Genomic DNA, 27,929 nt, shown 5'->3' with positions numbered 1-27,929 from the left:
AGGGTTGAGACTGGGTGAGGAGTGGGGGTCATTTAAAATGTAGGTGTCAAACTCCGGTCCTGGAGGGCCATAGTCCTGCAGGTTTTGGATGTTTCCGTTCTCCAACACAGCTGATACATGTCAGCTCATCAGCAAGCTCTGCATAAACCTGATAACGATCCTGCTGATTGGAATCAGCTTGTTGGAAGAGGGAAACCTCCAAAAGCTGCAGGACTGCCGGAGTTTGACACCTCTGATTCAAAAGACACACATCGCAGACCTACTGTAAAGTAGAACAATGCAGACTTACTGTAAATATAATGGGGTTAAAAGAAAAATGTTCATCTTTAAAACCTATAGGATCAAAAGTTACTTAGTTACTAATCCAAGATTTTTTTCATGCATCTTTTTTACGAACGCGCAATATTGCGCAGGCATATGAGGCTATTTTGTTCTAGTGTTGTTGCCGTAGTTAGCACACAAACTTGAACTGAATGCACTTGCACTTATCACACACACAAAGAAAAACGCAAAAATGAAGAAAAAAAATACACTTAGAAGTCGTGATTGGTATTTGTCGAAGAGCCATATAAAGAGTTTGGCCTACTCTGTTTCTGCAGGGTAACAAGGTGGCGTTCGAATGTTATGTGGCCAACAGTTGACCAATCACAGCGTGACAAATCACAGCGTGACAAATCACAGCGTGAATTGGCAACTGCTGGAGACGACAGACGGACGCCATCTTGTTACCCTGCCGAAGCAGAGTTTGCCAAACTCCCTCTCTATACAACTGATTTGTGTGGCACACGTGCGCCATCTAGTGGCAACAAAATGAACAGGACAAAAAACATGGTAAGATTTTTTTATTACTTTTTTTTCTCTTTTGTTCACATTTTTAACAGAAAGACGTTAAAGCGTCCCAGTGAGGTGACATCATAAAACAAACACAAATACAGATTTTTTTTTTTTATCCAACCCGGTGGTCACATGATGATCCCGTGACTCAAGTATGCTCATTATGGTGGGATGAGTTCACTGATGAAATCCTTTTGGTTGTCACGTGCAGTTCCACAAGTCACCAGCAGAGGAGATGTGGTCACGTGAAGCCACAGGTTTCTGGTCATGTGTTCGCATTGGCTGGACAACAGGCTGAAAATCACTTAGGGTTCTTAAAAATATAATTTTAAAAAAAGTCCGAGTTGCTAGCTTGCGCTTCTTCCACAATGCATTGCGCCCGAACATCATGTGACGAGTGAGTGTGTGCGTGTTTTGTGTGCCCGAGGATATTGAGGAAGTTGATCAAAAATCAGGAAGTGATTTGAAAAAAAACCTTCACATTTTGGATTCTCGGGATCGAAAAGATGACACGAATGCATTTGCGCGAGTTGCAACCAGCGAGTTGCACACGCCGCTAACGTATCTCGCACATGCAACTTAGTTAACATCTGCCGCAAACTGGAAGCTACGCCAAATGAGTAAATTGGCATCTGCTACGCAACGTTACAACTTCAATAAAATCGCTTTGTCTCATCGCGGCGGCGTTTAGCGCATTTTGAGTGTCGGAATCGTTTGGCTTGATCAAGTTTGTGGCGCGATGCGGCTAACGCTTAATGAATACGTCAAAGATTCATTAAATATGTCAAGAACACGCAACGTCCTTTTGTTGTGAAAGGGTGCCAAAAAATGGTACGGTTAGTTCATTTCGATAGATTTTGAAGGGTACCAAAGTAAGCAAACTTTCAGGCTCCACCCATGAAAGAAGCACAACATTGTGAGAGGGTGCCAAAAAATGGTACGCTTCGTCCATTTCCATTGTCAAAACTTGTGCAGGGTCAAGTGATACCTTGGTAACCTTCACTGTATTTTTGGCCATGGAAACGATTTCAAAGTGAACCAAACCGTGTCTGGCTCTACCTTTTAGGTACCCTTAACACTGTAAAAGGGTGCCAAAAAGTGACATGGTCCCCTTTCGAGACTTTTGACGACACAGAAGTGAACTCAAGCTCCATCCTTTGGGTTCCCAATTTTGTGAAATGGAGGCCAAGAAGTCATTGCGGTTCATAAATGTCTATTGTCAAAGTTGTGAAGTGAACCGAACTGTTTGAAATGACATTCTGAAATTTGGATATTAATTAGGATTTGATTCATTTTTGTTAAGAAATTTCTGATTTGTCTGCGATAAGATCATAATACATGGGAATAGTTACTAGTTACTAGAAAAGAAGCCCAAAGCCATACAAAGAGTCTCGCTCCGCCTTTTGGGTCCCCTAAAACTAAGAAGGACCTCTTCCAAACTTTTAGCGCCATCTATCCTTTTTGGAAAGGTTGCCAAAATGTGGTATGGTTCCAATAAATGACATTTTTGAAGGCCAATTGGATCCAGTGTATGATGGGACAAAACTGCTCAAATTAAAAATGTAATAAAGAAATGAATAAAAGTGGAAAATAAAAACGGATTTAAAAATATAATTCAAAAAGTAAATATATATATGGAAATAAAAATATATAATAAAAAAATATAATATATATATATATATATCAGGGATGTGATTTGACCAAAGTGAAATTATCTGAAAATTTAGCCGGGGGTCTGGGGGCCGCTGGTATTGAACTATCCCATATAAAATGGCAGTTTTAGTCAACTCAAAATCAGTCACACTGTCTTGACTGTCTTTGCTTTTAAAAACTATCACTGAGAATATCATCATATCTAACTAATGTGATTACTAAGTTAACACAGAAATAATGTTGAAGAGTTCAAATTTCATGCACAAATAATTGTATCATGACCAAATGAAAAGTAACTCATATTAGAGCATACCACAAATGTCTTTGTTATAGCAGAAGATGTTATCTGTCGGAGTCATGTGCATACACAATCAACTACTAAAAAAAAAAAAAAAAAATAATAATAATAATTTTTTTTTTTTGGGGGGGGAGATAAAAAAAGCGGAATTCCGCAAATTAGCGGAAAAATCACATCCCTGATATATATATATATATATATCCAACATAATTCTGAATAAAAATACATACAAAAATAAAACAAGATTAAAAAAATAAATATAAAAATTGTTGTGGAAATAAATACAAAAGTAAATATATAAATAGAATTAAGAATCAATTAATAAATACAAACGCTCTGCTCACATTTTTTTTTTCTTTCATGCTGCACACGCTCCGTCAGGACGAAATTCAAATGAGGGGGGCGGTCCTAAGCGTGTCTTGGGTTGGACTCCGCCATTGCAAACATTGCCTTTCATTGGTCGAGTTTTGCCGGCTTGCATGGAGAACGCCAGCAATGGACGACTATCTTGTCCACGGTCACCACAACTCGCGACTTGAGTCCAACCCAAGACACGCTTAGGACCGCCCCCTCATTTGAATAACATTTTGTCCTGACAGAGCGTGTGCAGCATGAAATAAATAAATGTGAGCAGAGATTTAATTCTATTTATATATATATTTTTGTATTTATTTTTTGAAGCTCGTTTTTTATTTTTGTATTTATTTTTACTTTTATTTATGGATATATATTTTGTTGTTGTTTTTATTTCCATATCCATGTATTTTTTTGTATTTAATTTTTGAATTATATTTTATAGATGCGTTTTTATTTTCACTTTTATTCATTTCTTTCTTTCTTTTTAGTTTTGGCAGTTTTGGTCCTCCGTACGAGTGAACCAAAGTGGGTACAGTAAATTGTTGCGGTGACTTTGGTACCAATGAAGGCAAAGTGTGCCTGGCTCGTCACCCCTTCGGGACCCTAACGCAGTGTCGGTGTGCCAGCGGTGGTTGTGTTGTGTGGCATGTGTCACATGACCACACGTGCGAATGAATGTCGTGAAGGTGAAGGTGGGCTGAGAGCAGTTCAGGGGGGGGGCCGGGGGCCGGGGGGGGCAGCGTTTGTCTGTTTTGGGCACCACGTTTGTACAGAAAGCCAGACGTTGGCTCCTCAAATTGCGGACCGGCGCCGGCATTCCATCGGCCGACAATCAGACGCGCACCGCCACCTGCTCCAGGGAGCGCGCCGGCGCGGCAGGAGCGAGCGGGGGCGTCACCGCTTTCAACTCGTTCCCGGGGCAACTCTGCGTGCTGACCCCGCGGTTGAGGGGGCCGGCGCGCGGCGGCACGCAGGCGGGGGGCGGCGCAGTGTGCTCGCTGCGCGGGATGTTGACGGGACAGGAGCGGGTGCGGGCGTGGCCCTTGCGGCCCCCCGGGTGGCACACCAGGCTGCCCACCGTGTCGGCGGGCGACAGGTGGCGCTTGAGCCAGCGCTCCACGCGCTCCTCCTTGTACTTGATGGAGTACCACGTGAGAAAGATGAAGAGGAAGCCCAGGAACTTGAGGCTGGCCGCCAGGCCGAAGTAAACGAAGCGCAGGGAGGTGACGTCGTACTCCCAGCACGAGCCGTGCACGCCGCAGTCCTGCTGCCACAGCATGCACGTGGTGTCGATGACGGCGCCGAAGTAGATGGGCGTCGGGATGTACGCTGCCGGACCAAAACAGGCCACGTGTCAACAGGGCAGGTACGAGAAGATCTTACTCCGGCTTACTGAGCGACTGACACGGCTCTACGGAACTCTATGCTGCCCCCTGGTGGCTACGTCACACGCACCAGAAGGAGCAGCTGAACCGTATGGAGGACCAAAACTGACAAAGTCAAAAAGAAATGACTAAAAAGGAAAATAAAAAGGGTTATAAAAAATACAATTCAAAAATTAAATACCACAAAAATAAATATAAATTAAAATAAATAAAAATATATATATATCCACAAATAAATAAGAGTAAACATAAATACAAAAATAAAAAACTAGATTAAAAAAATAAAGATAAAAATAAATGTTAAAAGAAATACAAAATAAATATATAAATAGAATAAAATATCAATCAATAAATAAAAACACTCTGCTTTCAGATGTATTCATTTCACGCTGCAGACGCTCTGTCAGGATGAAATGTTATGCAAATGAGGGGGCGGTCCTAAGCCTGTTTTGGTCTTGGGCTCCGCCTTTGCAAACTGCCTTTTCATGGTTGAATAAGCGGCTCGGCAAACATGGAAGTCGAGAAGGAGACGAGACTTCCTTGTTCACCCACCCGCTCACTCTCGGCAACTATTGAACGATTGAAAGGCCGTTTGCAACGGCGGGGCCCAAACCCAATACAGGCTTAGGACCGCCCCTTCATTGGAAGAACATTTCGACCTGACAGAGCGTCTGCAGAACGAAATATATAAATGTCATAGAGCAGAGTGTTTTTATTTATTGATTGATATTTAATTGTATTTATTTATTAACTTCTGTATTTATTTCCACATTTATTTTTATATTTATATATTTAATCTAAATTTTTATTTTTGTCTTTACTTTTACTTTATTTAATTTAGGGATATATATAAAATATATTATTTACTTACTTAATCATTTATTTATTTTTCATTTTGGCAGTTTTGGCCCTCCATAGAATTGAAGTTAAAAAAGTGCGGTCAAATCTGTCCCAATTCTATTCAATGAAGACATTACTGTATATATTCTAATTGTGATTTTTCTAAAAAGAAACTCATTCCTGCAGAGTACAAAATATTAGGAATCCTTCTGAGATGTATTTATTTGTACTCACCGAGCGTCCTGAGCAGAACAAACTGCATTCCCAGCGCAAACGGTCGCTCCTGCTCGGCCACGGACCTGCACAAACGCAGCCGTTAGCACGCTAGCAGGCTAGCAGCTCTCAGCTGCCTGCAGAGCAAACTTCGTCAGAAAATTTGTTCAAAACACACAATATGAATATTTATTTCTAAACGAGCAATAGTTGGTTATTGATGAGTCAAGTTGATTTGTTCATGTGTGTTGCTTGATTAGTGACGCGTTTCTGCTCTGGGCCAAACAAATCATTAGCACTCTTGTCAAAGTTTTTGATTTGAATTGAAAGTCACTTTTAAAATTAATTTTATATATATATTGTAAGAAAAGAAGAAAAGTCATATTTAAAGTAGCTTATGTAAAAAATAAATTATACATTTTTAAATCAAAATTAAGTTTTTTTTTTTAAATAAATTTTTTAAATTATAATTAATATATATATTAAAAAAAACGTTTTGTTTTTTTTTCCCAATATTTTTTGAGTAGTTGTAGGACTACAAATATGTTTTCATGGGGCGAAAATCAAATTTGGGGTGAAAACAAGTCCTATTTTTTAAATGGTTAGTATTTTTTATCAAAACAAGTGCTTAAAGAAATATTTATTTATAAAGTTATTTTGCGTAACTAGTAGATGGCTGCATCTGAACCTCCAACACAGACCGATTGCGTAAATATTATGAACACAATTGAAAGTATGGAGCCAATTACCTTCTCTTTAAACCCCAAAATTGAAAAATGGATTATGTTTATAAATCAAAAAATTGACTATTGAACCATTGCTGTATAAAAAGACCTGCCATTTTTTTTTTTTTTAATGTAATGTGAAATTGATGACCAAATGTATGTATCCCCTATACTTGAAAAAGTTCCAAAAATAAAGTTGAATAAAAAAGAAAAATAGATTTAGCGTTACCGGAGCGTGACGATGATGGCCGACGGCTGCGCGCAGGCGGTGATGAGCGTGACGATGAAGAGGAAGATGAGGAAGGGGATGAGGGTGCCGCAGGCGCGGTCGCACTTCCCCGACACGGCGTATCCGTTCTCGTTGAGGTAGGTCTTGACGATGACCAGCTGCAACTGGTTGCTGCCCGGCCCCCCCGACGACGGCGTGATGACCTGCCGGCTCTGCACGCACGCGCACTCCGAGTAGTTGCGGATCTGCAAGATGGCGCGACAACAGACAACAACCACAACAAGACCGTCGCGGTTATGAGGAGCTTGGAGTTGCTTTTTTTCCATGATGTCGTCGTTCACTAAAAAGTCTATTAAAAAACAGTTTGTGGTGATGTTGGAGTCAGCAATGAGGGAATCTTTGTGAACGTTTGCAATCATCGATGATTCCAGATTCCCGAATGGCTACAGTAGTCGCTTCATTCAATCGTGTTCAAATGTTGTGAGGCGCAACGTGCGTGCCCATTTAGTACGATCCAGAATCAGTTTTATTTCAATGATTTGATACTGTCTTGCCCTTGTTTGTGTGTGCCTTTATTGTTGTACACAATTTGGCCACTAAGGGGCAGTGTGGTTCCGCTCATTCTGATACACTGTTAAGAGCACATGTCGGTGTGCTGCTCTGTATTTACTCTGTAATAGCCGTTCTTTTGAGCGCTAAAAGTGCCACGAGTAGCGCGCTAATTAGCATTAGCCAGTCAGATTGGCGTAGATCATGACGATTTTTTTCCAAATCTATCAATTGAAGCATAAATCATTGTCAATCAAATCATTCTGAATGGAAAATCCACCCCCCCCACCCCCCCCACCTCCCCAATGTATAAGCCTTTAGGACGGACTGCAATCCATTCAGCAATAGTAATAATAATACTTAAGAAAAGGAATAATTCTTTCAATTCCAATAGGGATCGTGCAGCAGCAGCTTTTCGGGCCCTAACTAGAGCTGCGAGCAGCTACGGGTCCCGCTCAGCGCTCTCATGTTGGGGACACGCTTACTAACCTTTCCTGTATTCTCATGAACATCTCATTTTAGTCTTAAGTTATACATATATATATATATATATATACATATATATAATCGACTCATCTGATCATTTCATTGAATATTTGAGTAATCGCATGACGTTTTTTTGTTTTCTTTAATACTCTGTCCTTCACTCCCCAAAACATATTGATACGCTTTTTATGTTTATGTTATGTATGTTTTTGTTTTTAAAGCAAGAGCATACAGAAGGCTTTGGAGCAGCTTCTGAAATGTAGAGGTGGCTTAAAACAATGCTAGTTACTACAAAAAAACGGCATCAGGTGGCAGCAGAGTATAAGAGATCAGCCAGGACCGTGTTGCAACAAGCTCTCTGACAGAAATGTGAATAGCGATGAAACTTCGCTATATTCTAATGCTAATTGCTGCAAAACGAAAACCTATACAAATGCTTTTTTTTTCCTGATGAAAGAAGAGACTCGAATCTATTCTTTTGGTAGGTTCCATGTTTTTATAACAGCAGAACAATATTCTGTGGGCCTTGCAAAAATCTGTCCAAATCCAGTAAAAACAGCCGGGAGCGAAGGGGGTTGCTTCAGTGAAAATGGCTGCCAGTCATTGAGTTCAGCATACTCTAAATGATGTATACTACTTTTTGGTAAGGGCTAGCCTAGCAACCAAACGTCAAACTAAGTAAGCAACCACCAACCTAGCAAAGCAACCAACCTATCCTAACTAAACCTAACCATCTAAGCAACTGACTAACTGGGCAGGGTGTGGCCTGGTGAGTGACATGGGAGTCGGCGAATGAGAGTGTCGAGTTGGCCGCTGTCGGCTCAGGATAGCAGCTGGCTGCTAACTGGCTAACAGTTAGCTGGTCTGTGTCATCTGTGGCTCGTGTAGGAATTCTTTGAAAAGGTGTGAATGTGACCACCTTACGATTCATTGTAACGAGCAGCGGGAGGTGATTTTGCCCACGGGCAGTAAAGCACAATTGAGCCAGGGACGATATTAACGTTGGCGACGACGTCTTACGCCGCTGCTGTCGTTGGCGACGCTGGTGCACCCGGCGAGGCAGGGGTTGAAGTAGGTGATGCCGTCGGAGCCGCAGACGGGCGCGTACTCATGGATTCTGCAGCCGCAGTTGACGTTGCAGCCGCCCGTCAGGTTCCGCTGCGTCATCGTCAGCGTCGGCCTGAAAACAACAACGCAAGCAACTTGACATTAGCAACAGAAAGCAAAAAAATTATTCTCAAATGACCACAAGGGCTTGTGGGTTTGGTACTCACCACCCCCCCCCCCCACCCCCCACCCCCCCACCCACCCGACCCACTAAAACCTCATGGGGTTGATTTACGGAACATCTGGCAATCCTCAATATCTGTAGATGTCATTTGAATGTAACCCGATACATTTGGCTTTTTGGTCCATTTTTGGTCCTAAATTACAACATTATAAAGTATACACAATGGCAGCTTATTAAAGCGATGCATTTTATATAGGGGTGTCAAAATTTGTATGTTAACTTATTCACTGCCATTGACGGCTATAGACGTCAAAAATTCATTTGAGCTATTTCTATTAGTTTCACATTTTTTTTCCACTTTTGTTTACCAAAGTATGAAAACCTAGGATTTTTTTTTTTTACTGTACATTTAGAACAGATATAAAATGTGATTAGTCATGAGTTAACTATTGAAGTCATGCGATTAATTACAATTAAAAAAATAAATTAATATTTTCTTTTTTGTTTAATTACTTAATTATTTAAACTCAAAATTAATCACAAATTTTATGTGTTCTAAATGTCAAATTTTTTTTCTAGGTTTCCATACTCGTTAACAAAAGTGGGGAAAAAAATGTGAAACCAATGGAAATAGTTCAAATGAATTTTTGACGTCTACAGTCGTCAATGGCAGTGAATGAGTTAATATTGAGTTAATTTAAAGTTCCTTTATATACACGATACAATACGATATACTTTTATTTTCCCCGTGGGGAACTTTTTCCTGGACTCCGTCCAGCTGCAGTTTACAGTAAAGAGAAAACAACAGAATAGAAAGAGATAAAATTTAAATTAAATAAAAAAGAGGTGTAGCAATAAGTAGAAGACTTCCCAGAAGTGTACAAGTGTAGAGAAGTACATACATGAGGACTGCACACACCCATATATATATATATATATATATATATATATATATATATATATATATGAGTATGTGTGACACTCATTTTTTTAAATCAAAACTAACAAAAATGAAAATTCCCAAACTATAATAACCCTGGTCAAGAGTAAGACAACCCGAGAGAGGCGTCCTGCCAAAGTTGCTAAATCACAGAGCGGCCCTGGACCGGTTCCACGGCCAGCGCTTCCCTGCCGTGGCGTCAACATGTCCGCCGCCGCCACCTACCCGGTGGTGTAAGGGATGTTGATGCCGCCCAGGTTGATGCTCTCGCAGCCCACAATGAAGAGCGTGGAGAAGCAGAGCAGCGACACGCCGCTGCAGATCATGGCCAGCTTGGCCGACTCGCGGGCGCCCAGCTTCAGCTTCTTGATGATGTAGCCGCCCAGCACGATGCCCACGCCCGCGCTCGGCACGATGATCACGCCTGGACACGCGTGACACGGCACAACATGCAGACCACAAACAGACGCAACGTAACAAGCCTGACTTCAAAATAAAGTTGGCCAAATACAGCAATACATTGACGGCAATGCAAATAGCCTTAGTAGGCTTTTACTTTGAAGTTGGCCCACGTGGCGGCGTGAAGGCGAGCTTGACTTCCCTTTTAGACGTTTCTTTGATTGACGTTGTGCAGTCATGGCCAAAAGTTTTGAGAATGACACAAAGTGTTGATTTTCACATACTTTGCTGCTTCGGTGTTTTTAGATCTTTTTGTTAGATGTTACTAAGATATACTGAAATATAATTACAATAATTTCACAAGTGTCACTCTCCATATTTAAAGGAACGGAATGTGCCTTAAATTGCACTTTGAGGTATTTTCATTATAATAATAATAAATAAAAAGTTAAATAGAACTTTGTCTTAATGTATTTTATAAAACACATTTTTATACCCATTTAAAAAGAAAAACGTTCAACTCAAAATGTCAAACTTAGCTGTTTAGATTATAGAAACACAAGTTTAAGCCATTAATACCTTCTTGTTTCACACACGTGAACCCGTGCTCCGAAATCCTAAAAGGCTATTAGACATTTTGAAATTATTATTATTTTTTTATTCAGTGGGAAAAGGTGTTTTACAAAATAAATGAAGACACTAAATCCTACACGGCTATATTAGACATTTTTATATTTTTTTATTTAATGGAAAAAGCACATTAAAAATAAATGAAAACAAAGTACTATGTATCTTTTTTTTTTTTTTTTGCTGATCCGATTTGCGACTCAAATCCGTGATCCGATCTGAACCGCGACTGTCGTGATCCGTTGCAGCACGACCAGAGCGATTCTTTTTTTTTTTTTTTTCAAAGAAAGGGAAAGCCGCACCCGTGTAGATGCTGGCGCTGGACGCCGGGATGCCGAACTGCGACTCGATGAACTTGGGGATGAACGTGATGAAGGCGGTGACGATGGCGCTCTCGGCCGTGTAGGACAAGCTGACGAACAGGAAGGTCACGTTGCTCAGGATCCTCACGGCCGCCTTGGGAAGGTCTGCGGCAAAAAACACAAACACAAAAAGGTTCACAAGCTTACAAATACATTTCATGCATTCGTCTACTCAAGTGGAATCGGGGCTTTCTCTTCTTTACGCCCTTTGAAAATGTTTACTCCTTCTAGGCCTCAAACTGCACTAGTTCCTCTTTACGTCAAGCAATTTACCACCTTCCAGATAAGAAAACAACTCACCGTCGTGCTTTGGAATACTATAAGAGTAAATATGATTGTAGCATTGACCATGTACTTAACAAACCAACACCCAAAAGCAACCGACAAATCTACGACCTCAACAAGCAGCCTTCACAACAACTTCACTGACCAACCATACAACAAAGCAAGCTACTACCTAACCAACAATCTAACCAATTAATAGTGATATGAAAATCAGCAAATGTTGTCACTTTCAAACCGATAGTTAGTGCAGGTTTTCTGAAATGAAAGAAATAATGAAAAGAAATAGAAGAAGCCAAACGCTTTGAACTTTCATTTCAGCCCCCCCCGGGGCAGGCAGTGCCCACCTTGCCTGCCCCGACTGCACGCCACTGCCTACTACCGACCTCACCTACCAAACAACCATTTAAGCAACCATCAAATCACCGGCATTACCAATAATTTAACTCTTTGACTGCCAGACGTTTTCAGAAAAGGGATGCCGTGGGTGCCAGCCGATTTAAGCATTTTGACTGATCTTTCAAGGTCCATAGAAAATTATGTGTTTGGACTATGGAAACACATACAGTACCAAATGAAAGATTGGACACTCATCTTTCATCAGAAAAAAAAGTTTGTTTCTACCTTATTCCGTTTTTCAGTAATCAACAATAGAAAATGGTTAGTTTCACCTCTGTTTTGAAACAAACGTCTTTTAACGTCTTTGGCACTCCTCCCTAGGATTTTACTAAACGTTATTTAACGTTTTTGGCAGTCAAAGAGTTAAGAGAAGTGTGAACAAATGTTTGGCCCCCCCAATTTGTATTAACAACGATCTTACAACCTCCTCCATATAATAGCCCTTTTGTGGTTTGTAATCCAATTTACCTCGACTATTCTTTAATCGGATTCCAAAAATACAAATAAACCCCTCCCCCATCTGCAGTCGAGTAAATATCCCCCCCCCCCACGTGCACAGCGTTTGTGATGAAAAGCAGCTCTTGTCCGTACCTTTAATGTCCTTCCCGAAGCCCATGGAAGAGCTGACGGCTTTGTTGTTGTTGCTCTTCTCCTTGAGGACGTCGTCGTCGCTGGACATCTCGTCCATGCTCAACTTTTTCCTCCTCTTCTTCTTCTTGTGTCGCGGCGGCAGCTTCTTGGGGAAGGTGAACATGGGGAAGATGACCAGCAGCATGGCCACCGCGCACAGCAGGAAACCGCTCCACCTGCACGCCAAAGTGGTGCGCAAAGTGGTTCGTTATGGAGGGTGGGTCATCAACGAGGGTTCGAAAACATTGCGTTTGTTCAGAGTCACCAGTTTCCGATGAAACGGGGGTCGCTTTGGTCGATGTTGACCACCGTCTTGGGGTCCACGTAAAAGCCGATGAGGACGCCACCGAGCAGGTATCCCGCCGCCGGGCCCAAAGCGCCCATCACGTACATGATGGCTGGACAGAGGAAGATGAAGAGCGTCAGTGAAGTGGCTTGGGGAAAAAAACTACCAGTGAAAATAGCGTTTGGAAGTCTAGTGTAAGTAAAGTTGTGTAAAACTGGTCAAAAACGGCAACCTCTTTGGTCTCTCTCAAGAAAATGTGTACATACATATTGACTTTTATTTTTTAAGATAAAATATTTTTTAAATGAATGAATGATTGAGAACAAATTGAATTTGTAGACATTGACATACATATTGACTTTGATCTTTTTAGATAAAATATTTAATTTAATCAAAATTTATAAGTTGTCAGAAGAAGAGACCAAAAGCGGATTAAAAAAAAAAAGTATTAAAAATGACCTAAAAATGTCTAGAAAGTAACCCTAAAATGTCCTAAAGGGGAGAGGAAAAGCAGAAAATTTGCATAAAATGACCACGATATTGCCAAAAATGTCCAAGAATTGACTATTAAAATGTCCAAAAACATAAGAACAAATCTGGAAAAATTACCCTTAAGTGTATACAAAATTGCCCAAAAAGTCAAAATTATATTTAAGGAGAAGGCAGGAAAGAAAATGATCAAAAATAAACCATAAAACGTCCAAAAACAAAAGAAGAAATCCCCAAAATTAAATGTCCACAAAATGTCAGAAAATTTAGAGCAAAAAAAGTCAAAATATAGCCATAAAATGATAAAATGCTGAAAAAAGGAAGAAGAAGAGGCAGAAAATAACCATATGTCCACAACATGGCCAAAAATGACCAATCCAAAAACCAAAGAGGAAATGTAGAACTTAATGAATCTCTAGATGGACGCTTCATATACGTTGCAGCTCTTATTAGCGGCCCGACTAAGAAGAACATGAACACACCGCTTTGTTCATCACAATGTTCAGATGTTTTGCGGCTACCGACAGATTTTTTGTTTGACCTTTGGTGTCAAATGGCTCTTTTGACCATCAAGGTTGCTGAGCCCTGAACTAAACCAACCTACTGCCTAACATCTAACAAAACAACTACACAGTCAATTCTGTAGAGTAAATCTCACTCTATTTAGAGTGGGACCAAATAGACTCTGTTTTAGAGTAAGATTTACACTTGGAAGAGAGTAAAATTAAAAAAAAAATAATTAATTTTTTTTTTAAATAAAAGTCACTCAAGGGTTGAGGAACAAAGTCATTTTGGGAGACACTACCACCTGAGCAATGCTGCGTGGCTCAGGGAGTAGATAGTCGGTCTCCCAAGCTGAAGATCGGGAGTTCGTTCCTCAGCCTTTGATTGACTTTTGTTATTTTCAATTCTTTACTTTACTCTCTTCCAAAGTGTAAATATTACTCTAAAACGGAGTCTATTTGGTCCCACTCTACATAGTCAAATTTACTCTACAGAATTGACTGTATACCCACCAAACCAACTAACCACAAAAATACCTACTAAACAAACATCTAACTACGTAACTAACCAACAGCCTAAATGAATGTGATTAAACGCCTTCCTCGAATAAACAGCTCACTTTTCCCATCAGCAAAAAAAAAAAAAAAAAAAAGCAGGTCAGAAGTGTAACTGCATCAATTCATAAGTGCTACACCGCCATTTGAGAGAACCCCTTTCAACTCTGTTGCTAACCAAAACAGCAGTGCCAAGTAACGCATGCCGTCCCAAAACACCCGGCAAGTTGAAAGCGAAAAACCAAAATCAAGTCAAGACATTAAGAAGAGACCGTGTGGATGTCAATTCACATCTTGACGTACTTCAGCTTGCGTGACTCTTCAAAGCTGACGGACGGAGCACGTAACAAACAGACCCCGTGTGTGCGTGTGCGTGTGCGTGTGTGTGGTCACATGAAATGAATGCGATTTTGCCAATTACGGGGAATTAACGGCGTACATTCCTCAGCTCCGCTCGCCTCGAAAGGCGTCATGGGCTCGGGTGGTGTGACTGAACAAGAACGGCTGTGGAGTGGCAACGTCAACCTTTGACCTTCCGGCGTTACCGAAGAACACAACGCAGGTTGCTCAGAGTTCAGCTCAGTTGCGACAACCACTGCTCGGCCATCGTCACGTCTCCCGTGCTCGTCTTTTTCGCGTTGTTTCGAAACATGCAAAGCCACGTTTGTTCTGCAGATTGCAATAAAGTGTTTGTCTACTTGGCTGATTCTTCTTCTACGCGTTCCGTGAACTCCCTGCGGCTGCGCTACAGCGCCACCCCAGACTTGGCATCTACATTACAGCCCTTAAACGTCCTCAGCGTCTTCTTTTGGACGCACGCAAGTTTTGAAATGCTTCCTTGTGGACGAGATTTGTTTGAGGAACAAAGTGTGAGTCCGTTGTCTGCGTTCTGTGTGGAACTTTGTGCGTCAAATCTTCGCCACAGCCAAGCCGTCTTCAGAATCAGAATCAAAATCATTTACTGTCATCATACACATGTTACAGGGATGTGATTTGACCAAAGTGAAATTATCTGAAAATTTAGCCGGGGGTCTGGGGGCCGCTGGCACCCAGCTAGGTCCAGGCAGTGCCCTGGTGGGGGGGGACACGGGGGGCAAAGCCCCCCGGAGCTCATGGGTTTTCCGTGTTTTTAAGTACTTTCAATGCACTCACATGACAAAGAAATAGACAAAACAACAGCATAAATTTCCAATGTATATTGAACTATCCCATATAAAATGGCAGTTTTAGTCAACTCAAAATCAGTCACATTCAAAAACATTGGACTGCCTTTGCTTTTAAAAACTATCACTGAGAATATCATCATATCGAACTAATGTGATTACTAAGTTAACACAGAAATAATGTTGAAGAGTTCAAATTTCATGACCAAATGAAAAGTAACTCATATTAGAGCATACCACAAATGTCTTTGTTATAGCAGAAGATGTTATCTGTCGGAGTCATGTGCATACACAATGAACTACTTTAAAAAAAAAAAATAAAAAAAAATCAGATTTTTTTTTTGGGGGGGGGGGAGATAAAAAAAAGCGGAATTCTGCGAATTAGCGGAAAAATCACATCCCTGATGTTATGACGAGATTACAGCAGCTAACACTGCAAATGGTGGTCAAAACATTACAAAATAACAGTGCAAATATAAAAACTGAAATGCAAAAAGAGCATAGAAATGGTCAAAGTATACAAAGTATTGCACCTAAGTAATGACATATTAGCCATTGTATGTGTAGAAAACAATATCAATATAAGACAAGTGTTGATATATTTTGTACCTAAATATATTGCGCAATTCTAATGGAAGTCGACTTCATCACAGGCAAGCCAAAGCCGCTCCACAGCAAGCCAAGGCAAATCGGGTCCTGTCACGTCACGCTCATTCCAGTCACAGCGACCAGTCCAGTCACTGCGACCAGTCCAGTCACGGTTGTCTGCTCACCTTTTTCATTGCACAAACAACTCCCGTTTCTCCGCCTTCTTTTTCCTGCATTTGTGTCCATCATCCCTCAATCACTGGCGTCCCTCTTGACACTCTTTGAGGTTGTCACTATTATCACCACCACCACCACGACAACAGTTAAATTGCTAGCCTCGGCGACGCTAGTTAAGCGGTCAATGACGGCGCATGCGCACAATCATCGAGATATTTCCGGAATCAGTCAACGCTGCGATCGACGCATATTGGATGAGCAGGCGCCGTCAGAGGACGATGAGGCGCGCACGCACGCAGGCAGACGCGGGATTGAGTGCTTTCCAAGGGGGTCAGATTATCTCTCATCCCGCTGGAGGAGAGGGAAAACCCGGGCCGAGTTACACAACGTGGCGTCCTGGCCGACAACCGGCAAATGAGGCAACGCAAGCGCGCCGCGCCGCTCGACCGTCGGCTCACGTGACAAACGCGCAACAAACATTCATGATCATATTCAAAGCTGAGGACAATTTCTTCAAAGTAACAAGTTTCATGGAAAAAAATGGATTTGATATGTTAGAACTGGTTTTAGGGCATTTTTTGATCCCTCCATTATTGCATGGCGAGGTCGTAGCGCCGCCATACGGCCGACGTGCACTGGCTCGCCGTCCACGCCCACCTTTTGATCTCCTCAAATATGACACGGCCTCCTCGCATCTTCCCGTCACATTCCTGAGACCAGGCCTTGCAAGATGCTCTAAACGGAAGTGCGCAGGTTCAAGAGCATTCTCTAATCAGGCTCGAGCACTGTGGGACGTCCTGCCCGTTGAAATGAGACAGCGGACTTAAAACTTATTTTTAAACTCCTGCATTTAGTTCAAGCACGCAGAGTACGCAAACGGCCTCTTAGCCTGCATTAGCGCCTGACTGGATCTGGATTTTGGCCTGTTTTACTGCCGATTCACAACCGCCCATTTCTTCTCTTTTGTCTTTTCTCATTCGTTCTTGTTCTCTTTTCTCTTTCTTTCCTCGTTTTCTTCTCTCATTTTTTTCTACTACTGTATTTCTCTCTGTTTTCCTATTCCTCTCCTTCTCTCATTCCTTTTCTTCTTTCCTCATTCTTGTTGTCCTTGTTCCATTCTCTCTCTTTCCTTTTCCTTCTTTCCCTTTACTCTTCCTTTGTTTCCTTCCTGAGTGATCGCTCGACGGTGTCTGCTTATTGATGGTCTCGTTTGCATGTTGCCAAGGTATAAAAGTTGCCCACTAACACCCAAGGCTGAACGTGAAAGGCTCGTTCGTCGTTGGCGGCGAGCATAATCGAGGCAATGAAAGCTCAACGTGTTTTTCTGCTGAGCGAGCGAGCGGCCGTCACGTGCACGAGGGTGCGACGGAGACAGTCGGACGGCAGACGGACATGAAGGGGGCCAGACGCAATGGAATGTTGCGCGTTGTCACGGCAACACGCTGACGCAGCGTTTGTCTCCTTAACGCTCTCCGGCACGCCGCCGCCGCCGTCGGGAACGGCCAGAGAATGCCGCCGTTTTGTATCCAAACGAAAGTCCGAAGCTCTTTCACACGCAAATTTCTCACGCAAGGCCTGGCCTTGATTGAAGTGGACGAAGCGTTTCACGGAGGGATTGCAGGACAAATCCTCTCAATCGCTGAAGGAATTGTTTAAGCTGGACCGCAGCCAGCAAATTCCCCGGTTGCTTGTCCGAGCCCCGCATCGATCGGCGTCCTAAAAGCATGCGCGAGCGCGGCGATGAACGAACTGAGCGGCGGTCTGTCTTTCTCGGCAGATTTCCCGCCGAGTGCGCACGTCGACACCGACATCATCAGAGGCCAAGCAGCGCGTGAGGAAGACACGGTCGCTGGAGAACGTTTTTCATCCAAACGCGGTTGCTGCCCTGAACTTGCTTGTGACTATTTCGAGTTCACGCCAAACAGTGCCAAAGGCAAAAACTGTCAATCCATTTTTAGCCAATCAGAAGCCTGAAGAAAAGAAACAATAATAGCACCTTTTCACACTGTAAAGAGTTTTAATTAGGTGTGTTAATTTTTGAGTTAATTTAAAGTTCCTTTGATGCCACACATTTTTTGAACACGTGATGAATGACTGCCCCTTACTTAAAAAGCCTGCACTGGGGGGGGGGGGGGGGGGGGAATTCTAGTGGCAACGCAGCAGACACGTCCAGGTCAAAATATTTGTGGAGACGGGGGTCAAGTTGTATTTTACAATTTAAAAATTGTGCAGAATTTATTACTTCATGTTAAAGATTAGATAGCTCTTAATACAAAAAGAAAAATGCAATGAGCTGTCACCAACGTCTTACAAATGCAATTGTGCCATCTAGTGGCAGATTATTACCTTAACACAAATCAATACCACACGGTTTTTTTTTTGTTTGTTTTTTACAGTATAGTCAATTGTTTTAATTTGAACTCAATTTTATGAAATTACTGTATCGCTAACTAAAAGATGCAGACATATTAGTTCAACTTTTTTTTCCAGTTTTATGTCAACAAGAGTATGAAAATTATGGGAAATGTTTTTTACTGTACAGATATAAAATTAGCTAACTATTGAAGTCATGCAATTAATTACGATAAAAAAATGTAATTGCCTAACACCCCTAGTTTTAATGGAAATGATGAGGAGTGACTCGAATTGATGTTCAATTTTCAGGTCCGTTTCATCCATCCATCATCTAGCGCTTATCCGGGGTTGGGTCGCGGGGGCAGCAGCTTTAGCAGGGAAGCCCAGACTTCCCTCTCCCCAGCCACTTCAACCAGCTTCTACGACGGGATCCCGAGGCGTTCCCGGGCCAGCCGAGAGACATAGTGTCTCAGGCGTGTCCTGGGTCGTCCCCGGGGCCTCCCGCCGGTGGGACATGCCCGGAACACCTCTGCAGGGAGGCGTCCGGGAGTTTTGAAGTTTCAGTTGAGTTTATTAAAAGGACAGTGTGCAGTAACATTTAAATGATGGCTGCATTCGATTTAGCACAATGCTAGTTTCCATCTGTAGTCTCATTCCGATTTGGTACCTAACCCGAGTGCTCTCTTTTTGTTGACTCGCTAAAGAAGGGACACGCCTCCTCCTCTCCGGTGCGCACAGATGCATGAATGAGCGGCGATCGTTTAAAAAAAAAAACGTGAAACGCTAGCAAAGGAAGCGTTCCAGATCGACAGAAGAAAGACATTTGTGCAAAAGACGACATTAGCACTCCATGAGTTTGAACAAAAAATGGACTCTAGTTGTGGTTCAGTTAGAAAAATAAATCCCTGAACACAACATGGATGGAACAGCATTCCTGCATCCTGTTGATGGAATGTCGACACTAAACTTTCTCGGGTGACGAAGTGCAAGAAGACAACGCTTATTGTTGGTTTACTCACTAAGGTCACATCCATTCACTTTGCCTCATTCCTACAAACTTTGACACACTGGAAGTCACAAGCTTACAAATAAGGGGGGGGGGGGCAGATCACCGATTAGAATTTTGCCCCCCCAATTCATTATGGCAATGGAAAACTTATATATGATAGTGTATGAATGGTTTCAATGTCTTCCTGTACCTTTAACTCATTTGCTCCCAAAAACATATGAACACGTTCTATTTGATTTAATATCGTCACAGTCCCAAAACACATTTATACATTTTTTTAAATGTTTTTTTTATGCTAGAGCAAACAGAAGGCTCTGATGCAGCTTCTAACCTGAAGAGGTCGCTTAAAGCAATGGTATTTATTACAACAAAAAAACGGCCAGCAGGTAGCAGCAGAGTATAAGAGATCAACCAGGATAATGTTGCAACAAGCTTTTTTGGACAGTGTTTTCAACAGGTTTGTTTGTTTCTAATGCTAATTGCTACAAAACAGAAACAGATAGAAATATATGAAAGAAGAGACTAATATTTCTCTTGGGAGTTCCATGTTTTTATAGAAATAAAACACAATATTCTGTGGGCCTTGCAAAATCAGCCAAAGCGGGAGCGAAGGGGGTTGCTTCAGTGAAAATGGCTGTGAGTGAATGAGTGAATTACAACAGTTGGTTTCATTAGAATAGTCAAGAAGTGAGACTTCACACGTCACAACAAAATCAGCCAAAGCGGGAGCGAAGGGGGTTGCTTCAGTGAAAATGGCTGTGAGTGAATGAGTGAATTACAACAGTTGGTTTCATTAGAAGAGTCAAGAAGTGAGACTTCACACGTCACAACAAAACCAGCCAAAGCGGGAGCGAAGGGGGTTGCTTCAGTGAAAATGGCTGTGAGTGAATGAGTGAATTACAACAGTTGGTTTCATTAGAATAGTCAAGAAGTGAGACTTCACACGTCACAACAAAATCAGCCAAAGCGGGAGCGAAGGGGGTTGCTTCAGTGAAAATGGCTGTGAGTGAATGAGTGAATTACAACAGTTGGTTTCATTAGAATAGTCAAGAAGTGAGACTTCACACGTCACAACTGTCAGCTCAACAGCTTGTGAGGAAGGCGGCAGTCGACGGCAAAACTAGTCAAGGTCAATGAAACCTTTAAAAAGAAAAACAAAGACTGTATAAATTTGAAGACAAGATGATTTTTTTCAAAGCATTTTCAACGCCATCTGCGTGGTGTGGCAAGACACTTAATAGCTGCGTGTTGGCTGCTCAAATGCAAGCATGTTCAGATTGCACAATGGGGGCCCCGGCGGGATTGACCCCCCTTTGAACCCCTTTTTTCAGAGCCGTCTGGTGCCATTTACACTCATTGCACGCTAAAAGCAACCAGTGGTGTCAAAAATAAATAAATCAATTCGGCAATATGTCGCGATATTACAGTGCGCAATTCTCGTATCGATTCAAAATGCAGCCGAATCGATTTTTAAACATCCATTTTTTATGGAATTTTTTACCAAAATGTCTTTCTTAGGGTTCACACTTGAAGCATGGAAGAATGTTATATTCATGGAACATTAAGCCTTCAAATTTGAAGTTGTTCAAACCTGAAACAGATTGCAACCAGTTTGTTCAATCCGGCGGCTCACAGCCTGAAGTTTTAGATAAATATGCAAATCTTACAATGTACATAAATGTCCAAGTTCACCGATTAGTAGTGATGGCAAAATGAAGCTTCGTGAACCTTCATGATGCACTTTTTTTTTTTTACTCCTATAGATAGTGCTCTTGGTTTAAAGGCCTGGATGCACCAATCCGACGTCGGGAGTCGGAATACGTCAGCAAATTTGACATGTTGAATCGGCGTCGGGGGCATTTGGACACTGCGATCGGCTGTTAGCAAGCGAATCAGCGCACGGGGCAAGAAGAGCAAGCGACAGCGCCGATAAACAGTACTCAACTCAACTTAATGTTTTTTCAGGACAGCACACGTGAATATTAAAGTCCCCCATTAAGAGGATATGATCATATTTCAGCAAGAAGATTTGCAAAGTCCTTTAAAAAGTCCTGATTGTATTTCGGAGGTCGGTAAATGACACAGCGACAATTTGGCCGACTTCAAAGAAGGTGGCTTCAAAGCTGCGATCGATGCGCTGATGTTGCTCTGTCAGTCCTCTGAGCTTTTTTTTCTATGCGTGACTGTGATTTCCTACTTTGTGCCTGTTCCTTGAACGTATCTTGAGTCCACTGCAGGAATGACTGCTGCTTTTTCTTCTGCTTCTCCGCGAAAAACATTTGCTCTTGTTACAAAAAGTTTCTAAAACTGAAAACCACAGGCGTGTCCTTCATGTGTTTACTGAAAACATGCGCAGGCAAATGCCCATGCGGTCACATGACTTCCACTTAGCTTGCGCGCTCCCGCGGAGCCTCGATTAGCGCTTCAAGCTTCTCAACGAGGAGTGGACGGCCAGCGAGCACTTCAGTGCGTGAAGCCGTCTTCCTACGCCATCACGAGAGGCGTGTCGCTTGCTTAAGCCGTTTTCCGCATATCGATAGACAGATCACCACCTGGACAGGTTATGTATGGACTGGGGACGGGACTGCATTGACCCTGGAGGGGGGCAAGCCGGCTGACAGTATGAACTCTGCTGCTGTTCACCTTGTGTCCATCCATCCCTCCACAGACAACGAATACCCGGACTTGAACTCGGTTCCGTCATGCTACCATCACCTCCGCGAGGTCTTCAACAAAAGCAAAGTCTCTTCCACCGCATCGGGACTATGATTGTGCCATCGAGCTGATCCCAGGGTCCACTATTCCCAAAGGTCGATTGTACTCTGTTTCGGAGCCCGAACGCAAAGCTTTGAATGACTATATAGACACATCCTTGAAGGCCGGACTTATTCGGTCGGACTCATCCGGCCCCCCTCGTCTCCGGCTGGATTTTTCTTTGTTGACAAGAAGGACAGATTGCTAAAACCATGCGTGGACTACAGATCGAGGACGATGTTAAAAAGGCCAACAAAGACTTTTCTCCTCCGGATGATTTCCCACCGCATCGAGTCTCTGCGCCCTCAAGTGATCCATTAAGCGCACTCCCCACGTCTCTTCTGTCACCCCGGGGTTCGCAGAACCATGTTCGCCATTGCTCTGAGGTTCTGGTGGCCTGCCATGGAGTCAGCAATACGAGAGTACGTCAAGGTCTGCACAGTCTGCGCCCGGAACAAGACCTCCACCCGACCACGGATGGGTCTCCTCCAACCTCTCCCAATTCCCTCCAGACCATGGGAAGAAATTTCTTTGGACTCTATTACCGGTTAGGGTTAGTTACTTATTAGAATTATGTGCAGAAGTTATCCCATATTTACTCTTATAGTATTGCAAAGCATTTATTCAGCAGTATAACCTTGTTCGAATCATGAAGTTGTCTGTAAATAAGAGCAGAGCGTGAGGAAGAGCATGACTCCTACTTGTGCAGCTGCAGAACAGGAACTGTGCCCTTATCACAAGACTGAAACATTTTGAGCACCAAAGAAAAGGACGTCTGCGTTTTCATCTGCGCAACGACTCATAAATGCTATGGTTTTAATGTTGCTGCTGTAGCACCCCTTCCCTTTAGAGCAGCAACTGCAGTGTAACTAGGGAACGCCCTGTAAAAAAAATAAAAAGAGAGGGCTCGGGAGAGTGTGCCTCAGAGCAGGTAAGAGATTGTAATCTGTGCACATCTCTGTCCGTTCTCCTCGCGAGCAAAAATAATCTATGTCTTCCTTCCTTGCCTGTTGTTTATTAAAATGTTCCAGGTTGACTGAACCTGACAGCAATTGTGAGGGTCCATTGTTTGCCGCACGTGGCGGCGGAAAGGCGACAGCTTACCCAGGTAGAGCGAGGCGTTCTCCTTCTTGACGTTGTCATCCAGGTAGGTGGGCCCCAGCGTGTAGATGGGCGTGGAGCCCATGCCCACCAGGATCTGCGCCACGATAAAGAGCGCCACGTACAGGTTGTGCTCGTTGCCCTCCTGGTCCCGCGGACAGGACGCCACGTCCACGCGGTCCCTGCGGCTGGCGTTGGCGCTCAGGCACAGGCCCTCGTTGCCCGCCGACGAGTTGACCTCCTTGATTTGGTAGGCGGGCGAGATGAAGTGCGGCAGCGAGAAAAGGCCGGCGCCCACCGCGATGAAGACGCTGCCCACCGCCAGCCAGCGCGGCCGCTGCCCCCTGCCCCCAAAGTAGCTGATGAAGACCACCACCAGCAGGCTGCCGATGTCGAAGCAGCTGACCAGCAGGCCCGACTCGGAGCTGCGAAGGCTGTAGCGCTTCTCGATGGTGGTGATCACGCTGCTCAGGTAGCCCGACACCATCAGCGACTGGATGAAGGTCAGGTAGCACATGCAGAACAGGAAGCAGCGAGAGTCCTGCAGGATCAGCTCCAGGTACTTCCGACTGGACACGCCCAGTCGCGGCAGAAAGCCGGGCGGCGAGGTCCGGCGGGCCAGCGTTTTATCACGCCGTCCGGCGGCAGACGACAAGGAGGGGTTCTCCGCAGGCCGGTTCAACGCCGACTTGCCCGCCTTGGGGAGGAAGTCGCTCGGCAGGGACGAGTCGGCCCGGCCAAGCCGGATGAACTCGGTGGTTTCCTCTGCCATGACCGAAGCAGACAGTGAGGCCTCCTCTTGGGGCTTGACACTTTGATGGGTCGTACCTGGATCCTCCGCCTCGCTGGAACCGGCGTCCTCCTTGCGAAGGGACGCAGACAACTCGGACGAGTCGGCCTCCATGACGAGCGCCGCGTCCGGCCCGGTCCGGTCCGGTCCGGCTGATGGCGCTGCAGGTGGGCGCCTCATGGGGCCATGGCGTCTTCAGCCTGCAAAAACAATACAGAAGGAACGTTATTATGGTTGGGTATCAATTCAGATTTCCAAAATCAATTTGATTGGATTCAGAAGGCCCCGATTCGATTCGCGTGGATTTTTGATTCAATTAAGGATTTCATGCAGCACCAATTTTAATTTTATATGGAAGACATTCTCAGAAGTACCAATGCTGTAAATAGTAGAAACTTCTTGCGCTTACTTGGTGCATTAGTATGGAAAAAACACATGAATATTTACTTTTAAAATTGAATCCAATGCATGAATCATGTATGTTTTATTGAACATGACCTGATCAAAACTATAAATAATTATTGAAATCGAAAAAATTTGAAACTGAAAAAATATGGTAAAAAAACTATAATTAATAAAATTTCATGAATAAAATAATAAAAATAATAAATAAATTAAGACTAAATAAAGATACAAAATAATAATTTAAAATAAATGATTCAAAATTGTAAAAAATATTAATATTTACATTTAAAATGGAATCCAACGCAGTTATATTAATCATGTATGTTTCATTGAACATGACCTAATTAAAACATTAAATAATAATTGAAATGAATTACAACCACAGCACTGTGTAAATAAAGTGGCAAAAACACTGGGCTTTTTTGTCAAATCAATTTCTCCGTGACGCGAGAAGGCACATTCATTTATCTTGAGGGGCGTATTAAAAGTATTGATTTGTGGTTTTATGAATCGATATTGGGCTATGAAAAGGAATATTGATTCAATATCGATATATCGATTTTTTTTAAACCAAGCCCTAAATGTTATTATTCCATAGTGTGCAATATCGTTAGCCTGATAGCATCGTTGCATAATGCCTGTCAGACGACAAGATGGCTGACCCGTTTTATTATTGGCCCCATTTGCTATTGTAAAGTTCAGATGGGAACTTTCACCGGTTCTTTTATCTTTAAGGCTCGCTATACTCATGACTCAGTTGAACTATTTACTGGATGCCAGAAAGATCGAGTACACAGCTGTTATCCTCAACTGCTGAATGCGGAAGAAGGTCTAATCTATTCAAAATGGTCTCTTACAATACTGTTTGGCGGCTCAGCCTAGTCCATGTGGAAATGTGAGACCTAATGGTCTTAACTGGTTTCAACTGGATAAGTGTGTGTGTGTGTGTGTATGTATATATATATATATATATATATATATATATATATATATATATATATATATATGTATAAAAAATGTCATGATGGGCTTTATACAGTATTTTAAGGTGGTTACACTCCATCAATTCATTACATTTTCAGTTTTTTTGGTTCGGTGTAGGTTTTGCCAGCATACCTAACCCTAACCCTAACCCTAACCCCACACTTCAATGCAAAAGGTCAGGTATGGAACAATCAATCAGTTGAGTTGAGTGATGGGAGTCAGTGTCCTAACTGCATGATTTGCAATACCAAGTTGAGCAATTCTAGTCCAGCACCAGCAAACCTATGTCTTGAATTTGAAAATAAAAAATATATGTTGAGTAGCTCCAAAAAGGTTCAGAAGCACTTAGTTTAGTGTGACATAGCAAGAACCCTTGACGTGGTCGACCAATAAGAGGGGCTGTCAACATGATTGTCGTTGTTGTGGTGTTGACACCTTTTGCGGTCTCGCCTCACACACGAGCGTCATGTGACAAATGAGCCCAAAGACTGCAAACGGATGCACGCGGCCATATCGTAAAATGTCGTGTCGTGTTGACAGCGTCGTGACAAACGCTTTCATGGTAATCCTCCGACAGTCAGTCTGTACCTGATGAGGTCAATGAATACATTTTCAGTTGCGGTATTTTTCGGTGGCGACGAGTTTACAACTTTTTGAAGTCACGTCAACTTTTTTCTGAGGAGTTGAGGACGAAAAGCGTGTGAGACGACGTCTGCTTATCTGCTCCTCGACTTATCTCGTCGTTTCACATGGCCTAACAAAATTAATCAAATTAAAATACTGGGGCCAGTGCAAAAAGTGGGTGCCAGAAAAGCATGACATATTGGCCACCTCAAAATGGCCTACCTGCACTGGAACACCTGGAACAGAAAGCGGGGACGAGGCACTTGATAGGTTTTTAGTAAGGGAAACTAGCACTAATATCTTACTTTTAAAAACATAGTAATAGCATCCTTTTAAAAATGTTTAAAAAAAATAAAATAAATCCATTTAACAATTTGTGCATCGTGATTTAATTCAGTGCATTGTGCTGCTCCTTCTGGAGTGTCTACAATGACCACAGGGGGCAGTATAACATAGAAGGGCTGGGTTGGAAAAAAATTATCAAATGATCAATATTGAACTGATTTTCCTTTTCAAGCCCAATATCAATTAATAAAACCATGAATCGATTATTGAAATATCTTTTTTTCCCATTTATTCTTAGGAAAATAGGATTTTAAAGAAGGATTATTTTTGTGTTTGTATCTTACAGTTTTCTTGAAATGTACTGTTCACATGAATTTAAAAGTATTTTCTTGCATTTATGGAAGACACGCACTTTAAGACAATTCAGAACATTTTTAGTTTATAGTTATAGTTATTGAATTAAAATTATAAAAATATTTTCATCTCATCCTTGCTGATGGTTTTTTGTTTGTTGTTGATTTGACCAGTTACGGCCTCTGCGAAAATGACTTGATTATTAAATTCAATATTCGTGGAGTTTTTATCATGTCCTTGACATTTAAGAAGAATTGATGTTCCATAATTAATCGATATCAGATTGAAGTCAATCGAATTGAATCGGGAAAAATCGAATCGAACGGAACTTTTGTGAATCAATATCGAAACGATTGAGAAAATTAGAATCGATACCCACCCCTATAACTTAGTCATACACACCCAAGAAGCTGCAATATTTTGTTGTTTTTCATAGAAGATTGCTTCAAGTGTTGTCGATGTAATAAAAGCATAATTTTCTGAAAAAATATAACTATTCTATTGAATTATTTTGTTCAATTGTTACTCAGAAAGCGTCTTGACTGCTGTCACATTTTGTGTTGACTTTTTTTTCCTTTTCTTTTTTGTGTGTTGATTAGGGGGAGATAAGTTTTTCTTCTTTCTTTCCCTTTTCATTTATATTTATTTTAAAGAATGAAATACATGTTTTGAATTGAATTGAAATTGATGCTAGTCCATCAATGGTGTATTCCATTATGTGTTAGCATTAAGCTAGCAGGAACATTTACTTGTTTTAAATACACAACGTGAAATTCTCTTTTTTATGTTGATATCATTGTAAACTTCAGCCGGGAGCGGCAAAAACCGCCCGAAGGCTCCATTTTGAACGATTGTTTACTCATTTTCTATGCCCAACTGCTGCTTATTGCGAAGTGTCTCGAATCTCACGTTCCGGCCGGCAATAAAAATTGGTCGAACGAGAGCCCGTATCTCAAAAAAACGTGAACGTGGAGGACTTCTGAAAACTTGATGGGTTCCTTTGAGTGGGTTTGGTCTTTAGAAGAAGAAGAAGAATGTCAAAGTGGGCTCCGGGTGGCGGAGCGGGAC

General features: G+C 42.3%; 1 protein-coding gene across 2 annotated transcripts in view; it reads right to left on the bottom strand.

Moving 5' to 3' along the window:
* Positions 1-827: 827 nt before the first annotated feature.
* The window catches only part of LOC144044651 (solute carrier organic anion transporter family member 5A1-like), a 31,714-nt gene continuing 4,612 nt past the window's right edge, over positions 828-27,929 (bottom strand). The window contains exons 3-12 of one of the 2 annotated variants that reach the window (XM_077559191.1): positions 24,248-24,409; positions 23,423-24,184; positions 12,705-12,837; positions 12,401-12,615; positions 11,069-11,233; positions 9,966-10,164; positions 8,590-8,749; positions 6,535-6,779; positions 5,602-5,666; positions 828-4,471 (exon numbers count right to left, since the gene is read on the bottom strand). In XM_077559191.1, the coding sequence (XP_077415317.1) occupies positions 3,975-4,471; positions 5,602-5,666; positions 6,535-6,779; positions 8,590-8,749; positions 9,966-10,164; positions 11,069-11,233; positions 12,401-12,615; positions 12,705-12,837; positions 23,423-24,184; positions 24,248-24,389 (2,583 nt within the window). In that variant the 5' untranslated portion in view covers positions 24,390-24,409 and the 3' untranslated portion in view covers positions 828-3,974. Of the gene's footprint in view, positions 4,472-5,601; positions 5,667-6,534; positions 6,780-8,589; positions 8,750-9,965; positions 10,165-11,068; positions 11,234-12,400; positions 12,616-12,704; positions 12,838-23,422; positions 24,410-27,929 lie in introns of both variants that reach the window. The other variant, XM_077559190.1, reaches the window with a different exon arrangement.

This window comes from Vanacampus margaritifer, chromosome 2 (assembly GCF_051991255.1).
Source record: "Vanacampus margaritifer isolate UIUO_Vmar chromosome 2, RoL_Vmar_1.0, whole genome shotgun sequence".
Lineage (NCBI taxonomy): Eukaryota > Metazoa > Chordata > Actinopteri > Syngnathiformes > Syngnathidae > Vanacampus > Vanacampus margaritifer.
This window is presented reverse-complemented; position numbering and strand designations above follow the sequence as displayed.